The 16,996-nt window shown below is 42.5% G+C and overlaps 1 protein-coding gene across 1 annotated transcript in view; it reads left to right on the top strand.

The window, feature by feature from the left end:
• Window positions 1-282: 282 nt before the first annotated feature.
• LOC124711893 (protein takeout-like) overlaps window positions 283-16,996 on the top strand; it is a 49,613-nt gene continuing 32,899 nt past the window's right edge. Inside the window, exon 1 of the mRNA XM_047242140.1 lies at window positions 283-409. Within this exon, the coding sequence (XP_047098096.1) occupies window positions 331-409 (79 nt within the window). The 5' untranslated portion in view covers window positions 283-330. The remainder of the gene's footprint in view (window positions 410-16,996) is intronic.

Here is a 16,996-nt window from a genome sequence, read left to right as displayed (position 1 = left end):
TGATCAAACGACAGTATGTTTTTGTCAATGTTTCATGCTTTCCTGGCATTCTGTGTATGGCACTGCAGTTTCTTTGTCCTCAATGCTCGCGGCATATTTGTAATGCAAAAATGTGGATGTTCAGGTAAATTTCGCACTTGTCCTTGGGAGTGCAGTTGCGCGAGAGGCCCAGTTACGTGTTTCCGCGGAGACCGTTGATTGGCCAGCCAGCCAGAGGGTGGCACGTTGTCACCTTGACGAGTTCTGGACGGAGCGCAATAAAAGTCACTCCAGTCTCAAAAGGCCCGGTAGTGTTCACCGCCTTCGTCACTCCCGCGGACTACTCCCGCCATGGTGTCTCCTCCGTCTTCCGCAGTCTCCGTCGTCTTGCTGATGGCTGCTGCTGCTGCAGCTGCCCCAGCCCAGCTGCGTGAGTTGGTCTGCTGCTATAGTACCATACTGTTTAGCGCAGAACCTTTGTACTTGAAACTGTATAGTGAAACAAAACACAGTTACGAGAAGTTTGTTAGAATTTTGGTGAGATAATGTTGTACATCGATACGGGAGGAGCCAAACTTTAGCTAGGAAAGGAAAAGATAACGTCTGTTGCGCAGACCGGTGACCTGGTATCGGCTTGACTGTGAGCAGAGTACAGCCTTCCTTCACAGCAGAACTGGAAGGCGTATGGAGACAGGCCCGTTCCTCCGGCCGATTTTTAGCCCTGGGAAAGGTCTCCAGTACTGATCTGATATCAAACTGAGTAGAGCTGGGGTCTTCCTAAAGAGACTGGAACGAGGAAACTTTCCTGCCCCTAATGAGGCCTCAAACCAAGATCTCCAAGACCGGAGTCTAGTGCTCTGCCCACTAGACAACCACAGTTGCAAGTTTAAACCACTGATCAAAATACATTTCCGCCTGGTACACATGGTCAAAATTTTGAAGCTTTCGAAGGTTCTAGATTGAATACATTGAGATTAGGAACAGTTGGTTGGTATGGGATATTACTTAAACAAACAAAACAACTTATACTGAGGCGACAGATTTCATGGCATACCTCCTCATATAGTTTCGGACCTCTTTTTGCAGCAGCTCGACGAGGCATGCACTCAAGAAGTCATTGGAAGCCCCTGCATAAATATTGAGCCATGCTGTCTCCATAGTCGTCCATAATTAGTTACCCGTGCACTGACCTCCTGATTATGTACTGTATATTTTCGACGGGATTCTCGTCGGGCCATCTGGTTAGCGAAATAATTCGCTCGAACTGTCCATAATGTTCTTCGAACCAATTGCGAACAATTGTGGCCAGATGACTTGGCGCATTGTCATCCACAAATATACCAACGTTGTTTGGGAACGTGAAGTTTATGAATGCCTGCAAATGGTCTCCCAGTAACGGACCGTAACCATTTACAGTCAATGATCAGTTTAGTTGGAGTAGAGGACCCAGTCCATTCAATGCACGCATGGTTCGCGCCATTATGGGGCCACCAAGAGCTCGCACAGTGTCTCAGGATCCAACACTGTGGTCATGAGAGCAGGAGAGGCGCTGCAGGCTACGCCGTGTTGTTAACAAAGGCACTCGCTGCTGCTATAGCCCCTTAACCCCAAGTTTCGCCGCACTGTGTTAACGGATAGGTTCGTCGTACGTCCCACACTGATTTATGCTGTCATTACACGCAGTTTTGCTTGTCTGTTAGCGCTTATAACTCGAAGCCAACGCCGCTGTCCTCTAGCGTTCTGTGAAAGCAGTCGACCACAGTGTTGTCCGTGGTGAGAGTTAATACCTGAAATTTGGTATCCTCGGTACACTCTTGACGCCGTGGGTCTCGGAATAATTAATCCCCTAATGATTTCCGAAATGGAAGGTACCATGCGTATAGCTTCAACTACCATTCCGTTTCCAAAGTCTGTTAACTTCCACCGTGTGGCCACATCCAGATGGGGAAGATTTTCACATGAATCACCTGAGTACAAATGACAGCTCCATGAATGCACTGACCTTTTGTATCTCGCGTACGCGGTACTGCCGCCATATGTACGTGCATATCATTATGCCACGACTTTGTGATATACTAACTGTTCAGAGCGGTGATTGGCAGTCTCATGGTATAAATTATGACAAAATGCGTGAACTGATTGACATTTGATGACGTTGCTTATTCGCATCGTATATGATATTGGCGTAATCGCCGCTCCACTAGTGCTCTCCACGTGCTATACGAGCCAGCTGAAGGATAGTTATCGGTAAACCGTTCCTCTGCGATTCAATTCCATCTCCTCATAGTCTGCTGCGCATGTAATTCTTTGTCGGGAAGCTCAGCCAATTCCTCCTAACCTTAACGATCGAGTTTCGGTGTATTAATTTCACTTATTAGCATTCCCGCTGGGAGAAATTTGTCATTAAATAAGTCTTCAGGATTTCGTAGCCGTTGTATCTGAGCGGAAAAACTTCGTAGTTGTTCTTGTACAAAGTTCTAGAATAATCGACTTTTCAACCCCTCTGCCAGGCCACGATTAACTCCCGTTCAAGGTTTATAGAGAGAGAAAAAAGCACAGATGGTTACAGGGACAGATCCGGAAAATTACAAATATGCATAACGTCAGTTTGATGCAGAACTCTTATACGTGTGTTTAGTTCGAATATAATAAATTTTCTTGAGTGAGAAAGGTTGGCCTTTTCTCGCACGTTATCCTATGAACCACGGATTAAGGAAAACAGGCAAATTTCTTATTCCTAAATTTTCGGTAACCATTTGACACTGTACCACGCTGCAGACTGTTAACAACTGGTCGAGCATATGGAACAGGTTCTCAGATATGTGAGTGACTCGAAGGCTTTTTAAATAATAGGAACCAGTATGTTGTCCAGAACGGAGTCAAAGGGATTGTCAGCAGTGCCCCCACAGTAGTGTGACAGAACGGCTCAAATTCTCCACATACATAAACGATTGGCATTGGTCTGCGGGAGTCTGCTGATGGCGCTGCAGAGCGCGGGAAGTGTCGCCTTTGAGGATTGTAGGAGGATGTAGGCTTACTTGGGTAGATATTTCGTTTGGTGTGATGAATGACAGCTTGCTTTAAACGTATCAAAATTTACGTTAAGGAAGATCAGCATGAAAAACGCTTGTATAAATTTCGAACATGTTATTACTTCTGTGCTGTTTGACATAGCCATGTCGATTCTATAACTAGGTGTAACGTTGAAAAAGCGACGAGAAATAGAAACATACAAGTCGGTTGTAGAGACGGTCAATGGTCGACTGAGGTTTAATTGAGGCAATTCTAGGAAAGCTGGTCCATAAAAAAAGGAGACTGCGTACAAACATTTCTACAACCTGTTTTTTAATACTGATCAAGTGTTTGGGATTCTCACCAGGCGCTAAGATTCGAATCCTGCCTCGGGCATGGATGTGTGTGATGTCCTTATGTTAGTTAGGTTTAATTAGTTCTAAGTTCTAGGCGACTGATGACCTCAGAAGTTAAGTCGCATAGTGCTCAGAGCCATTTCCTCACCAGGTCGGGTTAAAGGAACGTATTTATGCAATTCAGAGGCGTGCTGCTAGATTTGTTACCGGTAGCTTCGATCAACACATGAGTGTTTCGGAGATGCTCCGTGAACTCAAACTGGGATCACCGGAAGGAAGGAGAATTTCTTTTCGCAAAAATTATTAAGAAAGTTTAGAAAATATACATATGCGGCAAGTTGTCGAATGGTCCTACTGCCACCAATATACCTCTTACATGAGGACTGTACGAGCAAATTAAACAAAAGGGGGCCTTTACGGAAGAACATAGATAGTCGTTTTTCCCTCGCTCCAATTGTGAATGCGAATCGGGAAATGCAATGACTGGCTGAAGTACAATGTAACCTCCGGCACGGACCATAAGATGCTTGCTAAGTATATGTGCGGATGCTGATTCTCTTCAAAATTCTTCTGGCGTCCACGTGTGGATGAACAATTTCTCATAATATTAGTTTCACTGTCAGGCACTACATCCCGCTCCAAGATACATCAACAGTGTGTCTGTAAGTCTTCTTAACGAGCAATACTCCAGATCAGCTACTCGTCAGCTAAATGTAACGAGTGAGAAACACCACCGTGTCTACACCACCGATAACTGTGTACTGTTTTTACAGATGTCGCCAAATCTGATGTTTTAAGCCATTGTTTGTTGTGAAACGTAGGTAGCTAATAAACGAATTTTTAACACATTGCTCATTCAAGACATCACACCGCCACCATTGCTTCCGTATCTAAAAATATTACGTTTTAATGTCCCTTTCCTCTGTATAATTTTCATGCCAGAGGTCCGGAATGGCTTGTGTACGTGTATATTTCACTGTATGGAACAACTATTGAAGAACACAGAATGTAGCATTTTGTTTAGGATGTGTTTCAGACGTACCGTAATCTTTTTCCAGCAGTAGCGAACTACCGAGGAACGTTGTCTATCGGCTGTCTGACTGCAGACGACGTTGAGTCGCTATTGCAATAAAAGAAAGCCCTGTTTAAATTCGTAGGCTTCCACACTCGGTGTTAGTTCGTCTAAAATAGTTTTGAGCGTTGGGCCACGTAGTTATAAAACGATTTTAAAGCTAACGTTTTGACCGTCTTTACACCTATTCTCTTTAGGGCGACTAAACAGCTGCATTGTGAGATTGGTTTATTCGTGTGCGAATGTACCTTAATGCAGCGACTGTTAACCTGCAACTGCATTATGTGGTCAACAGCCTCTAGATACACTTAGCTGTTCGTTATAGCATTTATTCTTCGAGGAAGGTTTTCTAGTGTGCGATGATACAGAGAAGGTAAATTTTGCTTCTATCCATCCTCAAGTATTATAAATAGCTTCTGAAAGGTTCTTGGCCAACTAATCTGCCAAGAAGCATACGCTATATTTCATTCAAAAAATGTACGAGAGTCGTTCAATAAGTAATGCCCACATTGATTTAAAAAGCCATCAATAATCACAGACAAACGTCCTTGTTGGTGCTTCACATATGATGTTTTTTCTGTGCGCCGGTGAAGTTTCGAGCTGTTCTGGCAGAAGGCAGAGCCGTAGTAGAGGGTCAAAATGGTATCTACATACGACTCACGTTACAAGCAGCGTGCTATTATTGAATTTTTGTATGCAGAAAAAGAAACCGCTGTAGGAACCTTAATTTCTCTTATCTTCGTGGTCCTCACGCGAAATGTTCGTCGGCAGCAGAAGAATAGTTCTGCAGTCAGCCTCAAATTCTGGTTCTCTAAACTTGCTCAGTTGTGTTCTGTGAAAAGTACGTCGTCTTCCCTCCAAGGATTTCCCATTTGAGTTCACGAAACATCTCTGTAACACTCGCGTGATGACTGAATTTACAGGTAACAGATCTGGCAGCAGACTTTCGAATTGCTTCCGTGTTTTCCTTTAGTCCAATCTCATGGGGATCCCAAACACTCGAGCAGTACTTAAGAATGGGTCGCACTGGTGTTCTGAATGCGGCCTTCTATACAGATGAACCACTCTTTCTTAAAATTCTCTCAATATACCGAAGTCGGAAATTCACCTTCCGTTCAGTTCCTACACGCTCATTCCGTTTTATATCGCTTTGCAACGTCACACCCAGATATTTAATCGACATGACTGTGTCAGGCAGAACACTTCTAACCCTGCATTCGAACATTATATTATTTTTCCTACTCAACTATATTAACATACATTTTTCTAAATTTAGAAGAAGCTGCTATTCGTCAAACGAATAAGACATTTTTTCTAAACTATCTTGTATTCTCTCACAGTCATCTAGCTACAACACATCCTCACACACCACAGCGTCATCAGCAAACAGCCATAGATGGCTTCTCACCCTGTCTGTCAGATCATATATGTACACGTAAGTAGAGGATAAGAGCGGTCCAATCACACTTTCCTGGGGCATTCCTGAAGAAATCCTTGTTTCGTCGTCGACGACGTACTGCGCTTTATTACTTCAGAAGTTTTCAAGCTACTCATATATCTGGGAGCCTAGCTGTACACTCACACCTTCGCTAACAGTTAGCAGTGGGCTACCATGTCCGGAAAGCTAGGAATATGGAATCTGCCTGTTGCCCTTCATCCACGGTTCGCAGGATATCGTGTTAGAAAACTGCAACTTAGTTTCGCATGAGCGATGCTTTCTCAGTCATTGCTGATTTGTGGACAAACTTTTCCAGCTCAGGGAAATTTATTATAGTTCAGAATATGTTCACGAATTTCGCAACAAACCGATGTTAAGGACGTCGTTGTTTTTGTCTTCAGTCCAGAGACTGGTTTGATGCAGTTCTCCATGCTACTATATCCTGGGCAAGCTTCATAATCTCAAAGTAAGTACTGCACCCTACATCCTTACTTCCTTCTGGATCTGCTTAACGAACTCATCTCTTGGTCTCCCTCAACAATTTTTACCCTCCGCGCTGCCCTCCAATACTAAATTGGTGATCCCTTGATGCCTCAGAACATGTCCTACCAACCGATCCCTTCTTCTAGTCAATTTGTGACACAAATTCGTCCTCTCCTCAATTCTTTTCAGTACCTCCTCATTAGTTATGTGATCTGCCCATCTAATCTTCAGCATTTTTCTGTAGCATCACATTTCGAAAGCTTCAATTCTCTTCTCGTCTATACTGTTTATCGGCCATAATTCACTTCTATACGTGGCTACACTTCATACAAATACTTTCAGGAAAGACTTCCTCACACTTGAATCTATACTCTATGTGAACAAATTTCTCTTCTTCAGTAAAGCTTTGCCATCGCCAGTATACATTTTATATGCTCTCTACTTCGACCATCATCAGTTATTATGCTGACCAAATAGCAAAATTCATCTGCTACTTGAAGTGTCTTATTTCCTAATCTAATTCCCTCGGCGTCACCTGATTTAATTCGCCCACGTTCCATTATCCTCGTTTTGCTTTTGTTGATTTTTATCTGATAACCTCACTTTAAGAGACTGTCCATTCCGCTCAACCGCTCTTCCAGGTCCCCTTGTTGAATATCCGGATTGAATAATATCGGGGATAGGCTACAAACCTGTCCCACTGCCTTCCAAACCACAGTTTCCTTCGATTCTTACAACTGCGATCTGGTTTCTGTACAAATTGTAAATAGCATCTCGCTCCCTGTATATTAGCCCTGCCACCTTCAGAATTTGAAAGAGAGCATTACAGTCAACATTTTCAAAAGCTTTCTCTAAGTCTACAAATAGTAGGAACATAGGTTTGCCTTTCCTTAAGCTATCTTCTAAGATTAGTCGTAGGGTCAGTATTGACTCACGTGTTCCAATATTTCTACGGAATCCGAAATGATCTTCCCCAAGGTCGGCTTCTACCAGTTTTTCCGTTCGTCTGTAAACAATTCGTGTCAGCATTTTGCAGCCGTGAGTTATTAAGCTGATAGTTCGGTAATTTTCACACCAGGCAGCACTTGTTTCTATGGGATTGGAATTACTCTATACTTCTTGACGTCTGAGGGTATTTCGCCCTTCTCATACATCTTGCTCACAAGATGGTTGAGTTTTGTCAGGACTGGCTCTCCCAAGGCTGTCAGTAGCTCTAATGAATTGTTGTCTATACCTGAGGCTTCGTTTCGATTTAGGTCTTTCAGCGCTCTGTCAAATTCTTCACGCAGTATAATATCTCCCATTTCATCTGCACTTACGTCCTCTTTCATTTTCATAATATTGCCCTGAAGTACATCGCCCTTGTATAGAACCTCTATATACTCCGTCCACTTTTCATCTTTCCCTTCTTTGCTTAGAACTGGGTTTCCATCTGAGCTCTTGATATTCTTGCAAGTGGTTCTCTTTCTTCCAAAGGTCTCTTTAATTTTCCTGTAGGCAGTACCTATCTTACCCCTACTGATATATGAATCTACATCCTCATTTGTCCTCTAGCCATCCCTGCTTAGCCATTTTGCACTTCCTGTCGATTTCATTTTTGAGACGTTTGTATTCCTTTTTGCCTGCATCATTAAATGCATTTTTATATTTTCTCCTTTCATCAATTAAATTCAACATTTCTTCTGTTACCCAAGGATTTCTACTAGCCCTCGTCTTTTTACCTACTTGATCCTCCGCTGCATTCACTATTTCATCTCTCAAATCTACCCTATATTCTTCTAATGTATTTCTTTCCCCACTTCTTGTCAAGCGTTCCCTAATGCTCTCCCTGAAACTCTCTACAACCTCTCGATCTTTCAGTTTATCCGGATCCATCTCCTTAAATTCCCCCCTTTTGCTGTGTCTTCAGTTATAATCTATATTTCATAACCAATAGATTGTGGTCAGAGTCCACATCTGCCCCTGAAATATCTTACAATTTAAAACCTGGTTCCTAAATCTCTGTCTTACCATTATATAATCTACCTGATACTTTCCAGTATCTCCAGGCCTCTTCCACTCATGCAACCTTCTTTCATGATTCTTAAACCAAGTGTTAGATGTGATTACGTTATTCTCTGTGCAAAATCCTACCAGGCGGCTTCCTCTTTGATTCCTTACCCCCATTCCCCATTCACCTACTACATTTCCTTCTCTTCCTTTTACTAATATCGAATTGCAGTCACCTACGACTGTTAAATTTTCGCCTCCCTTCACTGTCTGAGTAATTTCTTTTATCTCATTTTACATTTCTTCAATCTCTTCGTCCTCTGCGGAGCTAGTTGATATGTAAACACGTACTACTGTGGTAGTTGTGGGCTTCGTATGTATCTTGGCTACAATAATGCGTTCACTATGCTGTTCCTAGTAGCTGACCCGCGCTGTTATTTTTTATTGATTGTTAAACCTACTTCTGCATCACTCCTATTTGATTTTGTATTTATAACCCTGTATTCACCTGACCTGATGTCTTGTTCCTCCTGCCACCGAACTTAACTAATTACCACTATATCTAACTTCAACCTATTCATTTTCTTTTTTAAATTTTCTAGCCTACCTGCTCGATTAAGGGATCTGACATTCGACGCTCCGATCTGTAGAACGCCAGTTTTCTTTCTCCTGATAACAACGTCCTCCTGGGTAGTCCCTGTCCGGAGATCCGAATGGAGGACTATTTTACCTTCGTAATATTTTACCCAAGAGGACGCCATCATCATTTAACCATACATTGAATCTGGATGCTCTCGGGAAAAGTTATGGCTCTAGTTTACCCTTGCTTTCAGCCGTTCGCAGTACCAGCACAATTAGGCCGTTTTGGTTACTGTTACGAGGCCAGATCAGTCAATCATCCAGACTGTTGCCCCTGAAACTACTGAAAAGGCCGTTGCCCCTCTTCAGGACCTGCACGTTTGTCTGGCCTCTCAACAGACACCCATCCGTTGTGGTTGCACCTACGGTACGGCTGTTTGTATCACTGAGTCACGCAAGCCTCCCCACCAACGGCAAGGTCCATGGTACGTGGGGGCGTGTTAAGGATATTGATCTTTATGTAATTCTACGGATCAGTTCTTGTACCTCTTAATTATAAAAGAGGAAAACTTTTAACCGTGTAACTGCTAAAGTTTATTTATATTTATTACCAGTTTCAGAGAATTGTTGCTCTATTTTCCGTGCAAGTATTTAATTCATTTGACTTCAACATGTGGTGTATAAACACCATGTCAGAGTATTTAACAGTAGGCTAACAATAATGACGAATTCTAGCGTCCGTTAAAGTGGCCACATTTGACCAAAGCACATGCAAGAATTACAATAAAAACGTAAAATACGTCAGAGTTACGCGGAAAATAGTATGCAGTAACGTGTCAGATATCGCAGAGGGATACATTGTGTGATGTTTACATCCATGTTAAGCTGACAATGGAGAGAGTGTATGTTGCCAACTACTGAAACAGAATTACTTTTACTTAAAATCAACTTACAAACAAAAAAGTGTTCATTCAGAAATTTTGTTTATGATATACATTGTTGAGCCAAAATATTATATCTCCATCCACCGCGAGACTGAACACGGCTAGGGGACATAATGAGTATATGAGTATATAAGAGGAGCAAAGACGAATGGGGATCATGCTGGTGATTACACGAAACACAAGTGGAAAAATACACGAACGCAAGCGACTTTCAGGAAGCCCTGATTGCGATCCAGTGTCTAGGAACGGGAATGTCGGAAACGGCGGAACTGGTCGGCTGTGTGTGTGCTACTGTCGTCGTCATCTATGGAAACTGGTGGAAGGATGGTGAAAGCTTGAAGAAGCGACAATGTATTGGATGTCATTACAGAACGTGGAATTCGGTTGCTTCCCAGTTCTGCAAAGCAGAGCAGACAGCAATGTGTGGCAGATACGATCCCACGGTACAGCACTGGCCCTGGCGCAAGTGTTTCGGTGGACACGTCTATGCGCGTAGTGCTAAACATGGGGCTGCTCAAGCAGACGATTCCTATTCGTTCCCGTGTCGACCCAACGTCATCCTCCGTTACAATTGCTATGGGCACAGGATTAGTCATATTGGGCCGTGGAACAATGAGAAAGTGTCGATTTGTCTGTCGAGTCACTTTTGTTGTTACACCAGGTCGAGGTCATGTCCAGTTACACCATTATCCAGGCGAACGACTGCTCGAAACATGCACCTCGGCATGCACGTAGGCCAGTGGGGTGTATTATACCATGGATGACGTTCACATAGCCTTCAGTTCGATCTGTAGTAGCAATCGGTGACAGCATGAAACCTATAGACTACGTGACCTATAATGCGGACCACCTGCATCCCATGATGCTCCATGTCTTCTCTGACAGCGATGGTTTTTTAGAGCAGGTAATTGTCCGTGTCGCAAGGCCAGCATCGTCCTGCAGCGGCCTGAGTAGCATGATAGTGAACTCCCGTTTGTGTCTAGGCCACAAAACTAGCACGATCTAAACTTGATGGACCGCATCTGGGATGCTATGGGGCGTCAGATAGCGAACCACGGAGCACTGGACAGCAGTTTTCAGGAACTGAGTGAGCAATGCGAAGACAATTTGTGCCACGTACCTTCGAAAAGCTGTACAGAGTTCCAAAGATTGAGCAAAAAGCTACACTACTGGCCATTAAAATTGCTACACCAAGAAGAAATGCAGATGGTAAACGGGTATTCATTGGACAAATATATTATACTAGAACTGACATGTGATTACATTTTCACGCAATTTGGGTGCATAGATCCTGAGAAATCAGTACCCAGAACAACCACTTCTGGCCGTAATAACGGCCTGGGCATTGAGTCAAACAGAGCTTGGATGGCGTGTACAGGTACAGCTGCCCATGCAGCTACAACACGATACCACAGTTCATCAAGAGTAGTGACTGGCATATTGTGACGCGCCAGTTTCTCGGCCACCATTGACCACATGTTTTCAATTGGTGAGAGATCTAGAGAATGTGCTGGCCAGGGCAGCAGTCGAACATTTTTTCTATCCATAAAGGCCCATACAGGACCTATAACATGCGGTCGTGCATTATCCTGCTGAAATGCAGGGTTTCGCAGGGATCGAATGAAGGGTAGAGCCACGGGAAGTAACACATCTGAAATGTAACATCCACTGTTCAAAGTGATATCAATGCGAACAAGAGGTGACCGAGACGTGTAACCAATGGCACCCCATACCATCGCGCCGAGTGATACGCCAGTATGGCGATGACGAATACACCCTTCCAATGTGCGTTCACCGCGATGTCGCCATACACGGATGCGAGCATCATGATGCTGCAAACAGAACCTGGATTCATCCGAAAAAATGACGTTTACCCATTCGTGCACCCAGGTTCGTCGTTGAGTACACCATCGCAGGCGCTCTTGTTTGTGATGCAGCGTCATGGGTAACCGTAGCCATGGTCTCCGAGCTGATAGTCCATGCTGCTGCAAACGTCGTCGAACTGTTCGTGCAGATGGTTGGTGTCTTGCAAACGTCCCCATCTGTTGACTCAGGGATCGAGACGTGGCTGCACGATCCGTTACAGCGATGCGGATAGATGCCTGTCATCTCGACTGCTAGTGATACGAGGCCGTTGGGATCCAGCACGGCGTTCCGTATTACCCTCCTGAACCCACCGATTTTATATTTTGCTAACGGTCACTGGATCTCGGCCAACGCGAGCACCATGTTGTGATACGATAAACCGCAATCGCAATAGGCTACAATCCGACCTTTATCAAAGTCGGAAACGTGATGGTACGCATTTGTACTCCTTAGACGAGGCATCACAACAACGTTTCACCAGGCAACGCCGGTCAACCGCCGTTTGTGTGTGAGAAATCGGTTGGAAACTTTCCTCATGTCAGCACGTTGTAGGTGTCGCCACCGGCGCCAACCTTGTGTGAATGCTCTGAAAAGCTAATCATTTGCATATCACCGCATCTTCTTCGTGTCGGTTAAATTTCGCGTCTGTAGCACGTCATCTTCGTGGTGTAACAATTTTAGTGGCCAGTAGTGTAGTAAGCATTTAGGCTATAATTTTGGTTAATCAGTGTAGGTAATACAAGAATTATAGTCTGACCACGAAGAGATTCCATTGAATGAAGTGTACTAGCAGAGTCTTCATGAAACGTTATGACAATTTTCTGTAATTCCGGAAGCGATCTTTGTTAATGTAAATGAAACGGTGATGACTCAGAAGTAAGTCTGCTGTCGGTTCGTTAAATGCAGGATACACGTGTAGTTGTTCTGTAAAGCCGAAAGACTGCCAACTGCCATCCTTTGCCCCTGCAGCTGCCAACAAAATATCTACCGTCCCTACGATACTGCGCGTTCTAGGCGAAATAGTGTCATTCCGCCCTGGTAATAATATTGACTTAAACACTAATAATCGTCATTATCAATCGCTTGTAACGCAACGACAGACGGAAATAGTAATATAGTTGTGGATGTCCGTGTATTTCCGTAACGGCGCAGCGTTTTAAGGTAAAGTCAGCATTATTGCGGTATGCGCATCCGAACAGATACCTGGTTACAGTAGGTCGTGTAAACGAGAATAAAGACAGAAAGGAGTCTGAATGCAAGTTCTTCAGAGCTATATCCGGATGGAGTTGGTCCTGTTATCCTCGACTACGTAAACCGGCTTTCCCAACCGGTATGACAAGACCGTGTGTTTTATCTGGAACCAGAAATGCTCGTCACTTTCCATTATACCAGTATGCGGTGAAGGCCAAATTAAAAGTCCTTTATAACTCACATTAAGCACCTTCAGTAACTGTGGCAAGTCATTAAACTTTCTGATAAAGCATAGATACAATAACAATTATCCGAACAGCATGTATTTGGAAGACTACATTCTAGCATTATATCAAATTACTGAGTATCCCAAACAGAAGACCTATCAGTCTGAGGAGTATTTTGTACGTGAGCTACGTAGATAAGACTTTTCGTCCAGTCTGTATTAGTCTGGCCTCCACTTCGCTACAACTACATTTATATCGTCGTTCCTCTTAAAAATGGCTGTGCATGAGTAACACTATGTAATTTTTGATTGATTACGATAATCGTTCATCGATGCTATAGCCAGCCTAATATACTGGTCATTTCACCCTGTTAACACTCTAGCGGAAGTTAAATACCTTGCGGTTGTGCGCCAGGACTACCATATCATCGTCTTAGTTACACTCTTAACGTTAAAGTTGTTTATGTAGTGGATAAGCAATCATTCCTTACAGCAAGCATTGATCTGAAAGTTTTTCTAATCCATCCCAGTAAATGCACGTAGGCCAAGGGGGAAAAAAGGGCAAGTCCACACCAATAAATATTACAGGAGAGTAATTTAAAAAAATTAGAAACTTCATTTTATTTTCAGTACGACACACTTCTGTGGAAAATTGTGTAAATTTATGTGACTGAAAGGGGGAAAGAGATGATCTTAAATTATTTGCAGAAAAAATTCTTCCGTCCTATTTTGTTTCAAGATTCTTACTTCATACTTAAAACATTTTTGTCGAAAATTCACCTCTTCATCACGTTTTTCATGACGTTCTCTGGCAACTTCACAAACTAAAACTGAATCATTCAGGTGTACTGTGGTGATCTTTGGTGCATGCAGTGCAGCTTAGTGGGTCACCAGTTCATACCCGATCCCCAGTAATTATTTAGCATTTATCAGTTCTCGAAGGTGCTTTTGTTCGTGTATTTTGAAATATTCAATGTTTGTGTAAATGCTTGCACTCTCAACTCAGGAGGTCTATTCTGTTCTGGCTGTCTGTCGCTGTCTTTCAGTTCTAAGCGATGTACTTCTCTGATGGCCCTGCCTTCGGATTTGGATGTGACTGTTGTGTGGACGTGGTAATATGGTTTGCTTACCACAAATAGCTAAGCTGTTAAAATCTTTTATGATCTTTGATCTTTATGGGGCATGAATATTATCAAAATAGATCAGTTTTCAACTTCAAGTCTTACTTGGCATTTATGACAGCATTATGAGCCTCTTGTTTTAATTTCGTTAACATTTCACGTGACATATTTGTAGTACAATTAGTAGATGCAGGTGAGGCAACGTTTTCGACGGCCATAGATAAACTGACTTCATACACCACTAGGCAGGATAAAAAAATAATAAAACGCAAGTTTGCCGGCCAGTGTGGCCGTGCGGTCTAGGCGCTTCAGTCTGGAACCGCGTGACCGCTCCGGTCGCAGGTTCGAATCCTGCCTCGGGCATGGATGTGTGTGATGTCCTTAGGTTAGTTAGGTTTAAGTAGTTCTAAGTTCTAGGGGACTGATGACCACAGATGTTAAGTCCCATAGTGCTCAGAGCCATTTGAACCATTTTTTTGAAAACGCAAGTTTACCGCTGGTCACCAGATCTTACTAGTACACCGCTATAGCGAACACACTGTTGCTAAAACAACAAGAAACACCATGACACTGAGCATATGGTTTAGTTACCGCCTTTCTTACGTGTTCCGTGTGGCGTTTATGGGTGTTATCCGGGAACAATCCTAAGACATATGACTTTCACTATAGCTGACGTATTTGCCGCGAGAGAATTGCAACCGTGTTAAAAATATTATTACGTGATAATATTAAAAAAATGGATAGAGCTTATTTCACAATTTCAATTGTACAAAAAAGTGTAACTGAGATTGAGAAATGAGGAATGTATATTATCACTTGATAATATTTTTTTACGAAAATTACATAGAGCTTATTTTACAAGTTCAATTATTCAAAAAAGTGTAACTGAGATTGAGAAATGAAGAAGCTATGATTTTTTAAATAAGAAGTTACCCATTTAAAAAGAAGAGAAATAGAATGAAACAAAAAGCATAGCTGGTCTGCCAGTCTCTAAACAGGCATTTTGTTTGTTTTGAGGCAGAGAGGACCGGAATCCAAGGTCTCGGGCTTTAATAAACCGCTTTAGCTGTATTTTGTCCTTTATTCTTAGATGACTACGAACTTCCGTAAGCAAGGGCATTCCGTCATCAATATCCGTTCTAACTTAAAAGTTTTACGCCGAGAAAACAAGAGCCACACTCTAAACATCTTAGAAGAGATTGAGATTATGCAACACATTACTCGTTTTCCACACCAAACGCTAAATGGACAAACAGAGTTAAAGGACCTTAGCATTTTGGTAAATTTTGAATCTCTAAGTTATTTGGCATAATACTCTCTTTTTCTTTTACCCGGTTCCCCTCCTTTTTTCCTGGGTCTTCGCATTTTTGTCCCTTCCTACCTCTCCCTTCACTACTCACCTCATCACCTCCCCTTTATTACCTTAGGTTTCTTGTGTATCTTCCTTTCATGCTCGTTTTTAAAAAAGTTCTCAGCTTTTAACTGTACTTAAAAAGTATCAAAATTCACTACAGTCTTCGTTATAACATTTTAGAAACAATAACTGTAGAATTTTGAAGTTTTTTAAAGCTCTTAAGGTTTATTTAGGGGACGCTGTTAGTGTATCTATTCATTTCCCGTTATATAACCATATGATGTTCCTCTTGTACGTTATTAAACGCCATAGGTTTCTGATTTTCTTTTAGATTAGCATAATCCACTGGCGTCCCTAAAAAAATAAACACTACCATGTTCTTTTGTTTTTAAAACGTTTTTGTATTTGGATAGCGCAATATTCCTTACTCTCATTCACCGTTCATAAGTTCCGCCAAAAGATCACCGATTATTCAGTTGTGGCCTCGCATGATCAGCGCATGCCAGAGCGGTCTATGGCACAGCTATTTTCTTTCAGCCGGCCGGTGTGGCCGAGCGGTTGTAGGCGCCTCAGTCTGGAACCGCGCGACCGCTACGGTTGCAGGTTCGAATCCTGCCTCGGACGTGGATGTGTGTGATGTCCTTAGTTAGGTTCAAGTAGTTCTAAGTTCTACCCCTCAGATTTTAAGTCGCATAGCACTCAGAGTCATTTGAACCATTTTTGTTTTCTTTCATGTCGGCACTAAAGAGACAGCACGCGGCCGCGTCCCTAGTTGCATATAGACCGAAGAAGTGAAAAGTGTGTTATTTGCGCGTCAGTAAGCTATTTACCTGACGCATTTAGTCCAGGTTACTTAGAATATCCTTCAATTTTACTGCAATCACTCCTTGGTTTGTTCATACTAGCCGCGTGTTAGGCCTTAATAGTTTCTCATATATTTTCACTTTACCAGTGGATCACTATGGTATAATTTTTTTAGGCTCCATCAATCGTACTGGATAGGAATACATGCATCCGGCTGTTTTAGCATTGTTTTATTTTGACAAATAACGAATACTGGCTTCCAAGTTCCGAGCTTAACTTTAACTTTTTAGTTATGTGAGTAAGAGTATTTTAACATTCTTATGTAAAAGCATTTACAAGATTAAAAAAAAAAACTTTTAAAAATTTCAAATATTTTTAGAAAATTATCATATCAGTGGATGTGTTAGGGTTATTACTCCTTCGTTATATATTGTTTTGCAGAGGTTCATCCGAAGACGTGGCTCCTAGTGCCATGAAAGTGGTAGCCATGTATAAATAAAGGGATAAATACAGATGAAGCCGTTTCAAAATGGTTCAAATAGCTCTGAGCACGATAGGACCAAACTTCTGAGGGCATCAGTC

This window comes from Schistocerca piceifrons, chromosome 8 (genome assembly GCF_021461385.2).
Source record: "Schistocerca piceifrons isolate TAMUIC-IGC-003096 chromosome 8, iqSchPice1.1, whole genome shotgun sequence".
NCBI classification, from domain to species: Eukaryota; Metazoa; Arthropoda; class Insecta; order Orthoptera; family Acrididae; genus Schistocerca; species Schistocerca piceifrons.
The sequence above is the reverse complement of the archived record's forward strand: the minus strand, read 5'-3'. Positions and strand labels throughout refer to the sequence as shown.